The 20,422-nt window shown below is 31.7% G+C and overlaps 2 protein-coding genes across 3 annotated transcripts in view; both read left to right on the forward strand.

Moving 5' to 3' along the window:
- LOC127724635 (E3 ubiquitin-protein ligase rnf213-alpha-like) overlaps positions 1–20,422 on the forward strand; it is a 1,011,139-nt gene that overhangs the window by 10,925 nt on the left and 979,792 nt on the right. The gene's annotated exons all lie outside the window — the stretch shown is intronic.
- LOC127724730 (probable U3 small nucleolar RNA-associated protein 11) lies at positions 1,928–19,729 on the forward strand. The gene is made up of 8 exons (XM_052231826.1): positions 1,928–2,071; positions 8,052–8,113; positions 9,335–9,437; positions 13,320–13,436; positions 14,524–14,617; positions 15,300–15,430; positions 15,969–16,079; positions 19,351–19,729. Exons 1-8 carry the CDS (start codon positions 2,012–2,014, stop codon positions 19,435–19,437), a joined length of 765 nt encoding a protein of 254 aa, XP_052087786.1. The 5' UTR covers positions 1,928–2,011; the 3' UTR covers positions 19,438–19,729.

The following is a 20,422-nucleotide window of genomic DNA, read 5'->3' on the forward strand; positions in this document are numbered from 1 at the left end:
ATTCTTAACTAAACTTGCATGCACAACAGTTTGATTCTTTTTTGTACATTAAATCATTCATTGTGATGCCAATCTCTTGGTCTTATGTACCGATCTACACATCGGTATATATAACGCTTTTGATTCGCCTTAAACAGAGAAGAGACATATACATAATATATGTCTCTGCCTTGAATATCCTATTTGTGTTATATTTAAAAAAGATTTGATGTAACATTTAATATTTTATGTGTCAGTGTTTTTCAATATTTCAGACCATCAAAAACACAAAAGCAAGAGGACGAATAACAACGAAGACATCGAAAAGCACAAACATTTTAACTTTGACCGTATATATGTCGTCAACGGAAAACTTAAATACAAATTCTTTCCAACGCCTCGGTGGTCTCTTGGTGGCGTGTTCGCCTCGAGTGCGGGAGGTCGTTGGTTTGAACCCCGGCCGGGTCAAATCAAAGACTTTTAAATTGGTATTTGATGCTTCTCCGCTAAGCATGCGGCATTAAGGAGTAAGAGCAAAGACTGTTCGGATCGGAATCAGAAAAATGATGTGTCCGGGTAAGGTGTTATGTCTTCCTGTGGACTGTTATCTTGTGAACTAGCACTCAAAAAATCTGGCTCAGCGTGTCAGTCTAGTACAAAGCAGGGTGAAAATTCATATAACATTAACATGTTCTCGTCCTGAATATGCATATAAGTTTGCCGCTGGACGTTAAGCAGCATTCCATCATCATCATCAAATTCTATGTCCACAACGGGGTGTGGACACATTATCTGTTTTTCTGTCATATTGGAAAATTAGACACTAGAGTTTCGTTTGTTTCAACAGGGACCCAATTTCATACGGAAACAAGTTGCAGGTAACAATACTTTGTTTGTTACCTGCATGTAAAATTTCAAATTATGTCTTTTTTTGTTTGTAGCATTAGCTACAGTAGGATATTTTTTACAGTCTTCATGTCATTGCCCCGTAAACATTGTTTTACATATTTTAACAAATTTATATGAAAAGAAAATGATTTATTGAACATAGCAATGATAAATTGAAAGCCCATTTTGATAATTATACATATTAAGAATACGTTTAGCTATTTATTGTGGTGGCACCGGCTTCCTGCATATTCAGTATGTAACCAGTGAGGTCCAGTGGCATTTTGAGGACAACATATTTCATGTGATACTTCAGACTTCAGACATCTGTCGCAAACTATAGATCCTTCCATATATATTCATGTCTAAACTGCACGCTAAACAGTTCCATTCCGCTTCATCCTTCTTCAGCGATATCTTGTTTTTGCAAGAGCTTCTTCTATATAACTGCACAAAATTTGCATCTATAGGAGCTGTTGAAGTTTATCATTAAAATCTTGAAAGGATATAAACTTTATACTGACCACAAATTGGACATCTTGAACATTCGTATCTATGCGGGTATCAAAAACGGCAGCTAACAATAAAAAGTTGTATTAGTTACCTGCAATTTCCGTATGAAATGTCCTTAGCCGGAAATACATTTCGGCAATTAGTCTAGGAAGAAACAATAATTATTTCTGATTACGTTGTGCGGGAAATCGTAGCCAGTACCTACAAAATATGACAATTTTTGCACAAACGTTATTAGATAAAAAGCTCCGTGACCCATACTTTTATTATATTTTTGACATCAAGTTACCATGATATACATTATATTTTGATAAAGTATTAAAATGATCTATCGTTTTCAGTTTAGACACTCATCTTCCATAAAAGAAATGTATCTCATACACGTTACAGCATGGAGAATGAGATTACTATAACACTTATGTTTTAGTAGTCTCAGATGGAGAGCACAAATTATTATGGACATGCTCGTGCCAGTACGCGATTTTACATTTCTGATTTTGGTTCTTGCTTATACCGGTATTTCACTCTCTAAATGGGAGATAAATAAATTACTACTTCCTGTCATTTTTTCTCGCGTTTTTTTTGGGGTTGCACTTAATTTTAGTGATTGACCATCAAATTATACTTCAAGATGTCTTCGATGAGAAATCTAAACAAAGCGAGAGCTCGCTCTCATAAAGAAAGAAGTCAGGTATGACTATGATGTCCTTAACGTTTCACTGAACCGAAGGGAAATTATCAGGTCAGGAATAACCACCAATTGGTGGATTATACCTCAATTGACGTATAATCCACCAATTGACATATAATGGTATAGACCAATTGAAGTATAATTCTTTGTATTTCAAAGCAAACTATACAACTAAAATGGAGCATTGTTTTCTTATAACCATATTATGGTATGAAAACATGTCAAACATTCCTAGTTAAGTATAGTGACATAACATATTGCATTTAATCAATAATTGTATTTGCAGTTTCTTCTATTGTTATCTTGTCAATTCTTGATTGGTAAATTTTCCACTAATCACCGGTCAATGGACATCAATACTGTCTTCAGTCATGTGATTATGAGTACAACTCACCAGGTGAATGGAGCTCTTTGTTAATACTTGACTTTCATTATTAAAAGTCAATCATGGTCAATAGTACAGATGTTTTAACAAAAGAATTGTTATACACATGCATTCTCAAGAGATGCAGCAGGCTTTGACAAAACTGAAACTTTAGGAGGATTCAATAATGGGTATAAAATAGGTTGCAAGTTGCAAAATGATGCTCCTATCCCAGACTAGCATTTTATTACAAAAAACTTGCATTATACGTCAATTGGTCTATACCAATACATGTCAATTGGTGGATTATACGTCAATTGAGGTATAGTCCACCAATTGGTGGTTATTCCTGACCTGATTATTTATGGTGTCCACGTCACTATCATTAACAGGTTGAGCTCAAGTTGTCTCAAGTCAGGAAAAGTGGGGTATTCCCTGTTTTCAGGGTACACCCCAGTTTTCTGGTGTTAAAAAACATTAGTATACTGGGACTTCTTTTTTCCTATTCAAGAAGAGAGGGACGAAAGATACCAGAGGGACAGTCAAACTCATAGTCATAGATCGAAAACAAACTGACAACGCCATGGCCAAAAATAAAAAGACAAACAGACAAATAATAGTACAGATGACACAACATAGAAAACTAAAGACTAAGCAACACGAACCCCACCAAAAACTGGGGGTGATCTCAGGTGCTCCGGAAGGGTAAGCAGATCCTGCTCCACATGTGGCACCCGTCGTGTTGCTTATGTTATTACAAATCCGGTAAATAGTCTAATTCGGTACAATTTACGGTATGAAATCTACAAAAGCGCACATTCTACATGTGATAACAATGCTTTATGATAGCAAGTGTTTTTATTAGTTCTAAAATCAAGCTAATTTCAAGTTTAATTGATGCTCAACTCACAACAAAACAATTCCTTTGTTCACCAATTCACACCTTGATCATCAATTATGAGATGATAAAAAGATAAGTTAATCACTTGGGCATTTAAATTCAATGAATAGAAATTTTCAATAGAAGTGAATATAATTCAGTTATGGTCAGTTACACCTGGAGCATGCAACTTGGTCAATTGACTCCTAAACAAAAGATTTGTATGTTTTTGAGTTTTAGAAAAAACAAGGCTTCACTTATTCATGTTTTGTTGTTCCTGAAATACTTTAAGTATTTACAAATACTACTGATGCAGTTAAAATGTGCGCTTTTGTAGATTTCATGCTTTAAATTGAAATAGAAAAAGGAAGTCCCTGTAAACTGGTTTTTTTTAACACCAGAAAACTGGGGTGTTCCCTGAAAACAGGGAATACCCCATGTTTCCTGACTTGTACCCAACCTGATTAAATTTATTTGAGGTAGCACTCCACAGTTAGGTGTGTAGTTTCACATTTTGGCCCCTGTGGATTTTTCAAATATGATAGCTAGTGTAGAATAAAATTCATTTTTGGATAGCTGAAGATTAAAATAGCCTTCATAGCGGGTTTATAGGAACATCAAGATTATGTAATGTATGTAATATGGGCTGTTTTCTGTATGACAGTCTGTATTTTCATATACATACCAAATATTGGTCCGGCAATTATTGTAATGTTTTTTTTCCAACTTTTTGTCGCACGAACTTTGCAATTAAATTTTACGAAAAAATGAGGCGAAAACACCCATTTTTTATTTGGTCATTTGGTAGATTTATATCAACAGTTTCTGAAAGGCATTGAAATTCTAGTTTGAACCAAATTTTGGGGGAATATGTGACATTTTTACCCCCCTTTTTGCAATATTTTATGGTAAATAAATGCAGAATGTTGCCATGGATACACAAAAAAGGAATTATATTTCACCATTTAACTTTTAAAAATCAAATCTATGGAAGATACTGATTACATACATATGCACATGTATAACACAAACAGTTAGGTTAATGTATTAGAAAGCCAGGAATAGAAGATGATAAAACATTTTGTGGTTCAATTTTAATGTTTTTTTCTAACTGTGGAGTGCTACCTGAGGCAGATGTTACCTGTGAAAAAGGACGTAGTCCGTTTAAATTATTGTTTTAAAACTGACTTTTACAAAATTTAAATTCCGGTAAAATGCACTAAGGGATCAATTATTTTTACAGTTGACAAACCATGACATTAAAAAAATCAAAAAAAATCACTATCATTTAAAAACAATCCTTAAATTTTTTAGGTACCCTAGGCTCCAAAAAGGGCTTAGTAATTTATAACCCTTTACCAAATTGCAAAAAAAAAAAATGAATTTGCAGCATGTTTTTAACTTTTGTTGAAAAAGTAAGGAAAATAAGGAAATGTTTCCGATGTTGGTCCTGTTGTTAATGTTAGGTACATTGTACTTTAGTTATGATGTCATTTGCAATGTAAACATTGATACTTCATCTTTAAGCAATGTTTTGTTCACCTTAAAATACTATTAAAATAAAAATCAAGTAATGTTTACCTAAGATTAAAAACGACAACGATACATGTACAAAGTCAGCTTGTTATAATTTAACCTTGGTGTACCAGGCCTATCAGATTTCTTATTAGAATATACAAGAAACAGCCAGGTTGATCAGGGAAGTTTCCCCTGAGAACTCATTTTGTTTGATATAAAATCGTATGTTGAATTAGCACTATAGATATAGACTCAATTCAAAATGATTCAGAATTTAATGTCATTATTTACAATGTAACTGTCAATATTCTTTTGGTAATCCGATACAACAAATTAGCGGGAAATCATGTGATGCCCCTCCCTTATAATATATGCAAAATCCTGTGACAAACAATACTGGAAGAGAGATTTATGATAAACTTGATAAATGAATTCAGTTATATTGAAAATTAATGACCAATTTTAAACTTGAATTTATTTCATCATTGTTCATCCATGTATACATTTTGTATATCATTCAGTCAAACTTACACACCTGTTTATAATATAAAGATAATTTTCCTTACCATTTTCAAAACAGGGTTGGTAAAACCACAGGTTTTATGAGTATTGCCCAGCCCAATGTAAAATACTTGGAAAATCTGGGTTTGACTGGATAATATTGAACAGAATCTTTAAGAGTAGTCAGTGCTCAATTACAAATGCAACACATAAAAGATATATGTAAAAATAATATTTTAATTCATTAGTCTCACTAATTCATGTAATTAGAGACCAGAAGAATTTTAGCGTCAAGAAGCAACAAGATGAAAAAAAATTCTGAGAAGAAGAAAAAATTAGCGTCAAGAAAGTTTAAATACTACCAAAACAATAAATTAATAGAAAAGGTTAAAGGGGCACTAGCTACAAGATATATAAAAAATTTAAAATATGATTTTTTTTGTTCAATCATTAATGAAAGTAAAATAATGAAATAATAATTCGCTTTTAGCAGCAAATATGGTTCAATTTTGTCAAAATAAGCTAAGAAACATCGATGATGAATTATTCACTTGCAAGTGAAAAATTCGACCTCATTGAATCCGTATTCATGTGAACTTCAATTTAACCCCTTAGCTAGAGATGGATAACGCTTAAATTGTGCGTGATCAGTTATTTAAAGGAAAAGAATGTCAATATTGAAAGTGAAACAAAGGTAAATAATTTGATTGACGGATTTGATCCACAAAAATTCATTCTTTTACAGGTAAAAACGATGATTAACATATATTTTTAATCTATAATATGAAATTAAATAGACCTAGAAAAATCCAATTGCACGAGTAGCTTAATCTATTTATATCTATATTTATGTGTATATCCCTTATATGGCCATCGGAGGTTTTCTGAGGTCAACTCGATAGTGAATTAGATGGCGTCTAGACTAAAATACTCACGAAACGAAGCTACATATTTTCAATGTCCATGTCCTGTAAATTGTTTATTTCAGACTTTCAATAGTTTGGATAAATGTTTTACATTGTTATAAATCAAATATGAGAATTTGAGTCGAATCGGTGAACATGAATTGGACAGCTAGTGCCCCTTTAATACAGCTGATTTTTTTGTTGTCTAATAAAGTTTCAAATTTTATTTCATTTAGTACATGTAGTAGCACTACAGAATTGTAATGAATTTTTAGTGAAAAAAATATTACATTATTGTAAAGTATGTATCAATCTGAACATTATCATGTCACAACATTTGTTGATTGGTACATGTAATTAAATTATGTGAATAAAAGCACATGGCAATCACTCTAAATATAAGATCATACATGAGAAGTTATCCTATAATTATCTGTCTATACTAGGTGTCTATAAAGAATGAGAAAAATGGCTAACAAAATTAAAGAATAAAGAAATGACCCCCCCCCCCCCCCCCTCCACACAAATCTAAACATCCAAACCATATGATTTTTATACGCCCGTTTACGGGACGTATTATGGTATACCGTTGTCCGTCTGTCCGTCCGTCTGTCTGTCGTCAACATGTCGGACATTAACTCAAAAACGCTTTAACCAATTTGCATAAAACTTTGATGAATTGTTTATATCTATTGACGTGAGCTCCTTGTCATTTTTTATAAATTTTAGATTTTACGTTTCCGATTTATGGGTTTTTATCAATTAAAAAAAGGGGGATTTTCCAGTTTTTGGACAATAACTCAAGAATGCTTTCACCAACTTGCAAGAAATTGTGGTGAATTGTTTATATCTATTGACATGAGCTCCCTTTCATTTTTTATATATTTTAGATTTTACGTTTCTGAGTTACAGGGTTTTATTCATAAAAAAAGGGTTTTCGGACAAAAAAAAAAAATGCTTTCAGCAGTTCTTATGAAATTTGGTGAATTGTTTATATCTATTGATGTAAGCTCTGTTTAGAATTTTATAAATTTTTCATTTATCATTTCTGAGTTATGGGGTTTTAATCATTAAAAAAGGGGGGATTTCCAGTTTTCGGACAATAACTTCAGCAGTTCTTATGAAACTTTGGTGAATTGTTTATATCTATTGATGTAAGCTCTGTTAAGAATTTTATAAATTTTTCATTTATTATTTCTGAGTTATGGGGTTTTATTCATTAAAAAAGGGGTGATTTTCCAGTTTTCGGACAATATTAAATTTATGAAAATGTAAAGGGAGCTTACATCAATAGATATAAATAATTCACCAAAGTTTCATGAGAATTGCTGACAGCATTTTTGAGTTATTCTTATTCAATAACTCAAAAATGCTGTCAGCAATTCTCATGAAACTTTGGTGAATTATTTATATCTATTGATGTAAGCTCCCTTTACATTTTCATAAATTTCTAATATGACATTGAGAATTGATTGAACTTTATTTGTTTATAGTCTGACAACAGATTTACTAAGTATTGCGCAACAGCACAGTGTATTGCACAACAGCAAGAAATATTTAATTGAATATAAATTCAATTCATATAACCAATTTCAAGTTCTTTGACTACATTTATTCAGAAACCTAAATATGTCAAATATTTAATTACAATCCAAATTCAGACCTGTATCAAGCTTGAATATTGTGTCCATTTTTGCCCCAACTGTTAAGGGTTGGACCTCTGCGAAGTAGTTTATTTACTAAAGTAGTGAAAATACACTTATAAAACACACCTTTTAATGCATGTTTCAATATAATATCTTGTTTTTTCAGCCTCAACATAGGGAACATCTGGGATCCCTTGAAAAGAAAAAGGATTACAAGTTGAGAGCAGAGTAAGTTGTGTTGTTCTATACCATATACATGATATATACATTGTATGTTGTGTACAAGATGTAAGTTTGTACAAATTATAATTTGTACAGGGTTTTTGTACAAGTTATAAGTTTTTTGACACATACCTTTTTGCACCAGGTGATAAAAGTTTATCTTCTAAAATTTATCAGCTTAATGTCTTAAATTCAAAATTATATACTTCAACCTAACATTTAGTGCTATTCTCCTTGTCCTAAAACTGGAAATAAGGACACCCGAATGGTTTAAATTCTATTTTTATTTTTCTACTTATACAAAAATCATATCCATAAAAAGTCTTCTTGTGTTCATTTAATGTTTTTTGTGTCAATGCTCAGTATTAGACTGTATCATGTAGTCATAGAAATATGACAGAAATATGCAAAACAAAAGACTGTGTGCTTGTATCATCCATGTGTGTTAAGCAGTTCATAAAACACTGATAACTTGTACAAAAATTCTGTACAAATTATAATTTGTACAACATTACAATTTGTACACGACATATAGTGATATACAAACAGTATAGATAAACCATTGAAAATCATCAGTTGATACAAGTGACAGAGAATACCATTGTCATCATCAAAACTTCATTCTACAATGAGAAAGAATGAGTTTCTATCAAAATGTCTATAGTTATATAAAAATAAGATGTGGTATGATTGCCAATGAGACAACTCTCGCACTAGTATCATTACATATCAGTTTGACGACTATTTTGAGGCCCTGCCACCAAGGAAATGGTCCAGTGACTTTGAATTAATAAGCAATTTTCAATGTTAAGTTTTCTGATTAAGTTAGTTTGATAGGAACTATTTACAATAGACGATGATATTTTTTATAAAGTTACGTTACTGTCTGTACATCTCAGTTTGTCAACCATTTCGAGGCCCTACCCACTTGTTGGTCCAGCGACTTTGAATTAATTAGCAATGTTGCTGTCCTTCAGATTGTCTTTTTATGAATTTTTTGCCGACATGCAAGATATATCTCTGTGTCAACAGTTTATTATCTTTTTTGTAGTTTGTGCAAAACCTGTACATGCTATAGAAGATACTGAGAAACTAAACGAAAAAATTATCAGCAATACAAAATCAACAAAAAAGAGACTAAGTCATGAATTATATTCTAGTCTCAATGTTGGAGAGTATCTATAGTTGAAGTATATGATAATAATAATAGTTTTTTTCATATTTCAGAAACTATCAGAGAAAACAGAATACATTGAAGTCATTGAAGCGGAAAGCCCTTGATAGAAATCCAGATGAATTTTATTTTAAAATGGTCAAAACTCAGAAAGTGGTAAATTAATTTGAGTATGACTGGAAGTTATAAATGAAAAATAATGGTACATTTTAAATGAGATAAGCAGCAGTATTTGTTTGTTAGGAGCTAAGCCACAGGGTTAAAAGTTTCAATATATTAAGCATCATTGGAAAAACCAAAATCAACTAATTTTCTAAAGTGATTTATGTTCAGGGCATTCACAAGTACATGAATAAAAGGAACATGTCAAACTTGGACATATTCTAATAAGAATATCAACAATGTTAGAAAATTGAAAAAAGAAGTCACCACAAGGTTTACTAGAAATCACAGAAAAAGTATCTGCTAAAATATGCTGGTTTACAGTATCAGTTTATTTAAACAGTTGAAAATATGGTGAAGACCCTGCTTTGACCTATAATGGTTTACTTTTATAAATTGTGACTTAGATGGAGATTTGTCTCATTGGCACTCATACCACATCTTCTTATATCTATTAATCAAACATCATGTCAGATTTTCTATGTTATTTTTTTGTTAATTATAAGTTTGGTTTAGAAGATTTAATGGTAAAAATTCTGACCAGTTATCATTTGATTAAAGATAACTAATTATGTTATTAAGCAGGCTGTCTGACAAAAATCTGGTTACTGTAGATTCATTTATTTTCGTGGGTACCAATTTTCGTGGATTGAGGAAAACTTACATTTTCGTGGATATTTGATTTCGTGGTTTTGCCAAAGTCTGCATAGAAGACATTATAAAATTTGTTATTCGTTGAACATTTAATTTCGTGGTTCACCTGTAACAACGAAATCCATGAAAATTGGTATCCCACGAATAATAATGAATCCACAGTATTGATTTTGGGTTGTACAACTGGCGGGCAGGGATCTGGCTGCTTCACTTGTTTATTGCAATAACTTATCAACTGTTCAAACTATGCTTATCAAATTTTAATATTTTGTTACTGCTGATGAAATTGAGGTTAGGTATGATGTTGATGATTTCTACTTTTGTCGATCAGGAGTTGTGGCCCTTCATTGCTTAAACATTGACCCTAATAGATAGAATAAAACCTGCTTTGCTGTAATTTTTTACAGCCTTTGGTAAATTTTCATTGTGCAGTTGAAGTATAAACATAAATATTCATGGGCTGTTTTAAAAATATACTTTGTTTCAGTCAAGCGCTTTGTTTATAACGTTACCCGGTATATGCAAAATTTATAACAGTACTAGATACTTTAACTTGTGTTGTTTAAAACATGTTATGAGTAATGGTTCTTCTCATACTGCCTATTCTGTGAAGAAAATCTAATTAAGAGTACATATTTTAACTGGTACAAAGAAATTCACTGCAGCAATATACCAAATTCACCTGCATATTGGATATACATTTCCCAACTCATTCCATATTCAAGAGCTTGCAGCTGCTACTCAGACTTAATAAAACGTCACCAGTGTCTGAGCAGAAAGTTGATGAACCAGGGTTATGGCAAAGAACGTCTCATCCTTTTTATGCCCCTGCCGTAGCAGAGGGGGCATTAAGTTTTACCCTTGTCCGTCCATACGTCCGTCCCTTCGTCCCAAAGTTATGCCCCTTCACAAATTGGAAAATTGCTGAATTTTTCTTTTCCGTTCTCTTAAGTTAGCCTCAACCAAATGTTATGAAACTTATACACAATACTTATTACTACAAAATACAGATCAAATTTGAATTTTGGTGGTGTCACTTTTACTGTTCGAGAGTTGTGCCCCTTTACAAAGGGAAAAATTGCTGAATTTTTCGTTTCCGTTCTCTAACTTTAGTTTGCCTCAACCAAATGTTATGAAACTTATACACGTTACTTATTACCACAAAACTCAGATCAAGTACAATTTTGGGTAGAGTCACTTTTACCATTCTTCAGTTATGTCCCTGTATAACTTTATATGATATGCAAGCGGGGGCATCATCTGTGTCCCATGGACCCATCCCCTATTTATTTTTAAAAAAGTTCATCGGAAGATCTCAAGACCTTGTTGATAAATATTTCATTTCAACTTCACAAATAATACATGATGGTCTATATTTATACATCCCGCCATTGTGTTATTGTGTTATGGTCCTATTTTGTATTCTTGTCTTTCATTTTGCTTATTTGCTTTGACTATATACATGTAGTGTCTACCTGCCATTTTGTTTTTCTTTGTTGATATAGTTATTTGTTTTTATAGTGATTAAGATTATTACACAATGTTGACTGCTGTACCCCAATTTTTGACATTTTTACTTTTTATGCCTGTTTGTTTTGTTCACACATTGTTGCCAATATAATGGAATTCAATGCTACCGTCATACAAGTGAGAGGTTAAGCCATTTATAAAACCGGGTTTGATCCATCATTTTCTATATAAGGAAATGCCTGTACGAAGCCAGGAATATGACAAATGTTTTCCATTCGTTTGATGTGTTTGTGCTTTTGATTTTGCCATTTGATAAAGGACTTTCCAGTTTTATACGACCGCAAAAATGTTTTGCGTCGTATAATGCTATGGTGTCGATGTCGTTGTTGGTGTCGTCAGAAGACACATTTGGTAACCGGACAATAACTTTAGTTTAAGTGAATGGATCTCTAAGAAATTTTACCAGAAGGTTCAATACTACAAAAGGAAGGCTGGGGTTTATTTTGGGGGTTATGGTACCATCAGTTTAGGAATTTGGGGCCAAAAACAAGCATTTTTGTAGTTTCCGGACAATAAGCTGTGTGCAATAGCAAGAAATCTTCAATTGCACAGTATTGCGCAATAGCAAGAAATCTTCAATTATACAGTATTGCGCAATAGCAAGAAATCTTCAATTGGCCAGTATTGTGCAATAGCACAGTATTGCGCAACAACACAGTATTGCGCAATAGCAAGAAATCTTCAATTGCACAGTATTGCGCAATAGCACAGTATTGCACAATAGCAAGAAATCTTAAATTGCACAGTATTGCGCTATAGCAAGAAATCTTCAATTGAAAATAAATACAAATCTTTTAACCAATTTCAATGGGATTAATTTAAAGTCTTTAATTTTTGGGGGTTCTAACCTTGTATTACTGTTTTCGATATTGGGCCCCATTTTTAAATTGGTCTACATTGAGGTCAAAAGGGTCCAAAATTAAACTTTGTTTGATTTCATCAAAAAATGAATTATTGCGGCTGTATGATATGCTGAATCTTATTGTGCATTTAGATTTTTTATTTTGGGCCCTGTTTTCAAATTAGTCCATATTAAGGTTTGAAGGGTCTAAAATTAAACTTTGTTTGATTTCAACTAAAATTAAATTTTTGGTGTTTTTTTTTATACACTGAATCTAACCATGTTGTTAGATTTTGGATATCAGACCATTCTAGGTAAATTAAATGTCCCATTTCAAATTTTTAAGATCTTTGACCACATTTATTTTGTGTCAGAAACCTATATTATGTCAAAAACTTGATCACAATCCAAATTCAGACAGTATCAAGCTTGAATATTGTGTCCAAACTTGCCCAAACTGTTCAGGGTTAGACCTCTGCAGTCGTATCTGGCTGCGCTCAGCGAAGCATTTTATTCAATTTTCTTGGAGTTCAGTATTTTTATTATTTTACTTTTCCACATAATATATAATTCATATGAACACAGGTTAAAGTAGAAATAATAGGTAGATTTTGAAACGAATTTGAATTCTGAACAAAATGTCCATTATTGATGGTGCGAAAGGGTTTTCCTGAAAAGAGAATAATAATCAATTGATTTTTTCCAGAAAAATACTGCTCATCTTAGCATATAGTCCTTATTTTTAAACAGAACAGATCCATGTAGTCATCCAATATCTAGAATATTTGTTAGCGGTTATTCACTGTTAAGAAGTTTGTATGGTTATATGCTTTATTTTAAATGTTTTCAAGGATGGAGTCCATGAAAAAAGAGAAAGCAGTGAACCTGTCCATACAGATGCTGAAATCAAACTAATGTATTCACAAGACCAAAGATATGTCACTATGAAAAGAACATCAGAATTAAAGGTGATTATTTTTATAGTATTAAGCCTTTTTACAAAAAACCTGAATAAGGGGGAATTTTCATTTACAGTTTGCGATAATTTTTCTTCATGTTTTCTGCATACATTCTTCTATGTTATTGTTTTTATTCATTGATACATGTATATATCTGAAATTGAAAAAGTGCATATTTTTTCTTCATAACTGCAAAAAGAGATAATATATTTCTTGATATGTCAATATTTGGCCCTGTCTCTTTAAAAAATTTCCATGGACAGATCTACATATTGATATTAAATTTTGTTTTTTAAATTCAGTCTCAATATAGCAGACTCTAAATGATATATAATTTGACATTTTTTACCCATATTAAATTCAGAAAGGAAGGCTATATTATGACAAGTTCATTCATTTACTTCAAAATAATTCATTTGTGAACAATTTTCTCTCATGGTGTCAATTCTTAACAGATTACCAAGTTGCTTAAAACTTACAGCTATTAAGTTCACAATATCTGACAGAACTTAAAACTCAGGAATATTGATCTAAGCTGTTTCACTAGCACAATTTTAAATTAACAGGTAACAATTTAACAAAATTTGGGTTAAAATTCAAACTATCATTTGCAAGAAAATAAGGGAACAGTTGAATTGCTATTGCTTTAAATGAATCTGCCTTGTAAGTATCTACGACATAACATGATTTCTTAGAAAAAAACATGTTTAAATCTTCAAACTTGCATATCATTAGTGTTAGCATAAATCAATACTGTAAATTCAGAAATTAATGCGAGGTTTTTATTAATGCCACCGAAAGAGTATCGCATTAATAAGAACTCGCATTCTTATATCTGATACATATAACTGTATGTACATTTTTCTGAAATCGCAATAATAAATCTCGCATTTTAATCCTTTCTACAAAATTCGCAATAATAAATACACGCAATAATTTCTGAATTTACAGTAACTATAAACTCAAATATTTCTTGCATTATAGATAAAAAAAAAATGCACAGTTTTCTTTATCATTAATATTGTTAATTGGATATAATAAGTATTATTACTAACACATACATTATTTAATTATTTTACTTTCTCCTGACTTACAGAAAATAGAGAAATTAAAAAGTTCCTTGCATCTCCTTGACAGTGATGAGAAACCCAAAAATAAACATATTGTTTTCGTTGATTCTAAAAAAGAAGGTAAGTTAAAAATTGCAACCTAAATTTCTCAAATTTTTTTTAACTTTCATAGTTCTGGTAAATTCTTTTGAAATTTTGTTATGTCTTATGTATTTTTAAATTGTTTATCAATCATTTCTACCAAAACAGTTCATATAAAACAACCAGAAAGTAGGGGATGGACAGGGGTAAGGAAACATGAGAATGAGGGGACTTGAAGCGGGAGTCAGGGGAGAGGAAAGTGGGAGTCCGGGGGAAGAGGGGGAATAAAAAGAGGGATATGCTGGAAAATGTTTTTGACTGATTTTCATCAGGGAGTAAGAGGGGAAGGAAGTAGGAGTTTGGGATAGGGAATGGGAAATTTGGAACCCCCTGTCCACTCTCTCAGAAAGACCTTTTCTTTCACAATTTCTAAATTTTCAAAAGCTTAACAAAGAGATTTGGCAGTTTTTCTGTAATTTTGATGTACATATATATAATGTTTTTTCTATTGAAAAAGACCACATTAATGAAAATGTTATTTTGAATTTCAGTAATGTATATACATCAACAATTGTTAGATTTAATTGTGACTGTTTATGATCGTCCATTTGATGTTTTCGTTATTAAGTATTAATTTTGTCATTGCCCATTTTAACAGAAATAGAAAGTGGCAATCAAATTTTTAGGACACATAACTACAATAAATTTCTCATCTTTCCAGCAAAAGAATTTGATGCTGCAAAGTATTTTAATACACATCCATCGTTAGTGAACAGGACCTACAACAGACCAACAACAGAGATGTTAAAGAAAGGTTTCCATAACGACAATATGGATGAAGCAACTTTACAGGTTTGACTTTAAATGCAATAAGGAGAGATATAACAAGGGCTGTTACTCTGAAAAAAAACAACTAAGGGATCCCTGGTAGCTGAGCTATTAAGGTCAAGCTGTACAGGGGACCTCAGTGGCAGAGTGTTCTAAGAAGTTCATCTACTAGAGCCTGTCAACACTGAGGATGTGAATTCGAACCTTATAAGTGGCAGGTGAATTTGACTCCAATCTTAATTGACTAGGATTGTCAGTTTTCCTGTCAAAGATGGGTGGTATTCTCCAGGCACTCTGGTTTCCTCGGCCAATAAAAAGTTTGTGATTCAAAAGTGCAATAATTTTGTTTTATACAACACACCCTTGTTGTTTCACTTCAAAAGGCGTGTTCAAAAGAGAAGAAAGTGTTGGGCTGTAAGAACAAAAATATTGTGTATTTTGCTGATCAATCTTTTTTATGTTTGCATATAATTATGTATTAATGACAAAATTTTGGAAGATCACAGGTCTATTTACTCTTCTATCTATTAATAATGCCTTGATGACAATTGTTTTATTATAGGAAATTGCTGATGAAAAGAAAAAGAAATATAAACAATTGAAAAAGCGGATAGAGAGAGAAAGGGAACTCCACATCATTTCACAAAAAATGGATGTAAAGAAACATTTATTAGTAAGTTCATGTGATAGAAAAAAGTAGTATGTTTATTACCATACAAATGAAAAAATGATGGAATATGATATTTTTGTACAAGTTTGTCTAACACAATGAATTTCTCTTTTGAATTCTAGATAAAGGCACTTAATGTGTTTTTTTTATTCACCTTGCATTGCTTTTTGCTTCCTAGATTTAATGTTTAGATATGGGTCAATATCCCTCAAACACAACTATAAATAGAAATAAAAAACCCTCTTGCAATGATATTTGACTTGATGCTTTTTATAGTAATTGACTGAGCAGAAGACAGACAATTAAGATGTAAAAAAAACTTTGGAGTTGTAAAATGTTTGTAAAGAACAGAATTTCCAGAGAATTTAACTGTGTGAAAATAGGGACTTTTTTCTTTCTGAAGCTGTATCACACAAGTTTATGATATGGACAGAGGAATGGAAAAAAATGCTACCATTGTCACCTACCAGAATTTAATTGTGCATAATGACCATTCTGCATGTCTTTGTATAATTTATATTACACCTCTTATCTATCTAAGATCAAATAATTGACTGAGGACGGATAAGACATGTAATGTAATTAATTTACCGTATCACTGCCTTTGTATGGGGATAATAAGAATTGCTGTTCTATCTTGTCTTTATTTCTGGTTTAATTACCAAAGCTGTACTTTTTGCTTATAAATCATAACACTTCTATGTAAATATAAATACTTTATGAGAAAGGTAAAAATCTAAAACAAAGGATACTTTGTCAGTAAAGACATTTTGAGAAGTCTTGAACATTTGTGTTCCAAGTTTGACCTACATTTTGGGCATCAGTGATTCTACTCCAGATTGTTATCAAATGAAGGGAAATGCTTTCTTAGTTGACACTATTTAAATAGTTGAGGGTGTGTGTATCACCTGATATTGGTCATGTTAATGTATAATCATCTCAAGTTTTTGGAAAGATTGGAATTCTTCCAATTCTTTCCTAACGCACCAGCCTCCCAAACAGAAAGTAGACATATTTGTTACTAAATCAGTAACTAAATCTACACACTGGCATATAGTTCCCAATTGTTCTCATGTCTGTGTACATATGCAGAAATGAACTGTAAAAAAATTGTTTACATCTTAATTAACAGCATTTTTTCAAGAATAATTGTATTTACTTTTTTCAATTTACTTGCTAGTTTTGTCTTTTTGATTAAGTAAGAGTATTGATACAATATCAGTATGATTGACAACTGTCATGGTCAAAGAACAATTAAACACAAAGGGTGGAGCAATAATTGAAATTGTATACAGGTCCCTCCTCTTTAATGCCAATCATAATTGACCAAAATCCATAACTTGACATGACAGACCACTCAATACACAATAACTTGACCTCATTAGTATTAGATAGATGTTTGATCTATATAAGTCCGTGTCATTTGGTGGGGCGCATTGCAATTGCACCAGTTTTTACAAAATCAAATCTTTCATTTGCGCCACAAGGTTATATTTCATTTACGCCAAAAAATAAAAATTACATTTGCACCATTTAAACAGGTAACTTATAACAGAAAAGTTTTAAATATTCATTGCTACATCGTGAATACAAATTTTTTTTAGAATATCCCATTACTAATATAAAACTGGAGTCACTTATGTTTAAAACTATATAGTGTTCACATGTTTGAGGTGTTAAGATGGACATAGTCAATTCTGAGACAAACAGGCAAGATGTTAGTTTTCCCAATTGTATTGTTTCATATTTTTCATGTCGGGGCTGTTTATAGCCGACTATACAGTATGGGTTTTTCTCATTTTTGAAGGCCGTACGGTTGTCTATAATTGCTTTCACCCACTTCATTTGAACTTTAGTGGATATTTGTCTCATTGGAAATCATACCACATCTCTTTATTTTTATATTGAGGAAATAAGTCTGTAATTGTTTATGACCACACATTTATGTTATCTAGTGTACATTAGTACATCTAAGTCGTTGCTTACAAGTCTTGTGTCATAACAAACTTTTGGTTTTACTCCAGAGTATAGTGCTTTCTTTTGAAATGCCAATTGGCGCAAAAGCAAAGCTCCGATTAGGTGGTCTCTGTTTTCATGTGTAATTGATACATTTTAATCATTTACCTATATATGACTTTTGATTTACACTGCATTAAACAAAAAATAAGATAAATGTAAATTTTGTGAGATAAAAAAAGGACTTAGTTTCAAGTCTCTTTATCCTTTGGTCCCAGGTTTAATGAGAAACTACAATAATTTTTTTTATAGGTATTTTTTTTATAGGTAATTTCTCCTGTTTTAAAATATAAAAATATAATATGCAAATTAGTGGCCATCTAACATTGACCTCTATTAAGCTATTTTATGCACCGAAAAATTGATTATCTTTCTAAAAAATCTGCAGCAATGTAACTAACTATGCAATAGTGCTACAGTAAGTTTTTCTTGTCCACCACCACTGCTATGGAAGAGCAATATATGATTGAAATAATACACACAATTCTTCCTATCTTTCCATCAGTGATTTCAGATTACTTTGATTGTGTTCAGGTCTTGACCCACAGGCACTTGTCTCTGAAAAAAATCCTATATACCTTAATGTAACACAAGGTACTTAACTGCCATTTTTGAAAAATGTCACCTGGTCGCGGGTTTTTTTAAAATTATTAATCATTTACTGCGAGTCTTATATTTCCAAACAGCTGTTGGTAGACGAAATAATTACGGTTGACATACTTGGGGAGGCCTGCAACGAATGATTCCGACAACAATGGTAGGCGTGTTATACACCATTGTGTAGATAAATCAATTTAGCTTACGGCATAACAAGTTTAAGTTGACAACCGAGAAATCGAAATATTAAGGAATTTCATGACTGGGTGACATTTTTCAAAAATGCGAGTTAAGTACCGTGTTTTATATTGAGGTATATAAGAAATTTTTTTCAGAGACAAGTGCCTGTGTCTTGGCCAATGATTCAGCTTGACTTTCCTCAAACAACAAATTTAAAAAAAAAAACTTGGACCAGTCACCAATGATATTTCAACAGACCAGACATTCAAAAAACCATGGACCAATGATCTTTCCACAAACCACACATTCAAAAACTCATGGACCAATGATATTCTCACAAACAACACATTAAAAAAATTGAACCAATAATATTTCCTCAAAATGCAAAATTGAAATCCAAAAGTGAAAGGAAATGTGCTTTTTCATGCTTTAACCAGAATTAGAAAAATAATAGCTAGCTATTTGTGTTAATATTTTTTAGGATAAAAAAGCAAAGAAGTTAAAAATGAAAGATGAGACAAGGGAAGCTCCTGCACAGTACAGATGGGTATTCAAAAGACAAAGATGATGAAAAATATATAGCTTGATGGATGAACTGAATGTCAGAGTATTCAATAAAAGTATCCATTCTAAGAAGTTACGCTGAGGATAAGATTTGGAAATGGTAGTGAATTTAAATAAATGTAAAGCATTGTAATGTAATTTGAGTACATTTTATACTAATTACAACTCGAGCTTTATTATATATAAAACATTAAGACTATTTGTCTAGTGATTTTGAATTGCATCAGAAAAAAGAATGACATCTGTTTGTATTTATTTGTGCAATAAAATTATTAAAACTTTTCATAAGTCTTGCAGCAACAGTTTACCTTTAGCAAAAAAAGTTGTAAGTGTATATTGCTAGATGCCTTTTTGTTTATTATTGTACATTATAAAGTTTGTGATTAGATCAGTTTAAGAGGAACCACTAATGTTACATGAATGATATTCAGTAATCAGTAGTAGTAGCATTTGCAAGTCTCTTTTCCATGGAGATATGGCTCTATCCCCTCATCATGGTTTATTTAATTTGAAACTTTTGTATTGTTTACAAGTTAAAGTTTGTGTTTTGGTTGGTTAAAAGGACATCACTGATGATAAGTCAGTGGTATTTGGTATGCAGTTTTATAAGCATTGGCATTTCTCATTTCCATGGAGGTTATTTGATCCTGCACATTAAGTCATGGTTCATTGACTTTGAATATTTTGCATAGTTTACATGTTTAGATATTGCCATTTGGATTCAATGTATACATTATAATACAAAATTACAAAAAGGCGAGACATATCTCTGTATTAACAGTTTATTTCAATCTATTGATGTATAACTTTCTGTTCAGTTTTTGAATTTGAATCCTATTTTAAATTGATAAAATTTTTTAATAATATCATGAATTTATAAGGAAACATATCCAAGGGTCTTGAAACGGTCATATTTCCTGTACATAATGGCCAGTGAACAAAATGTATTTTGGGATTTCATTAAAAACAAAATTTTCCTTATCTGACAT

This window comes from Mytilus californianus, unplaced genomic scaffold (genome assembly GCF_021869535.1).
Source record: "Mytilus californianus isolate M0D057914Y unplaced genomic scaffold, xbMytCali1.0.p SCAF_14, whole genome shotgun sequence".
In the NCBI taxonomy this organism is placed as follows: Eukaryota; Metazoa; Mollusca; class Bivalvia; order Mytilida; family Mytilidae; genus Mytilus; species Mytilus californianus.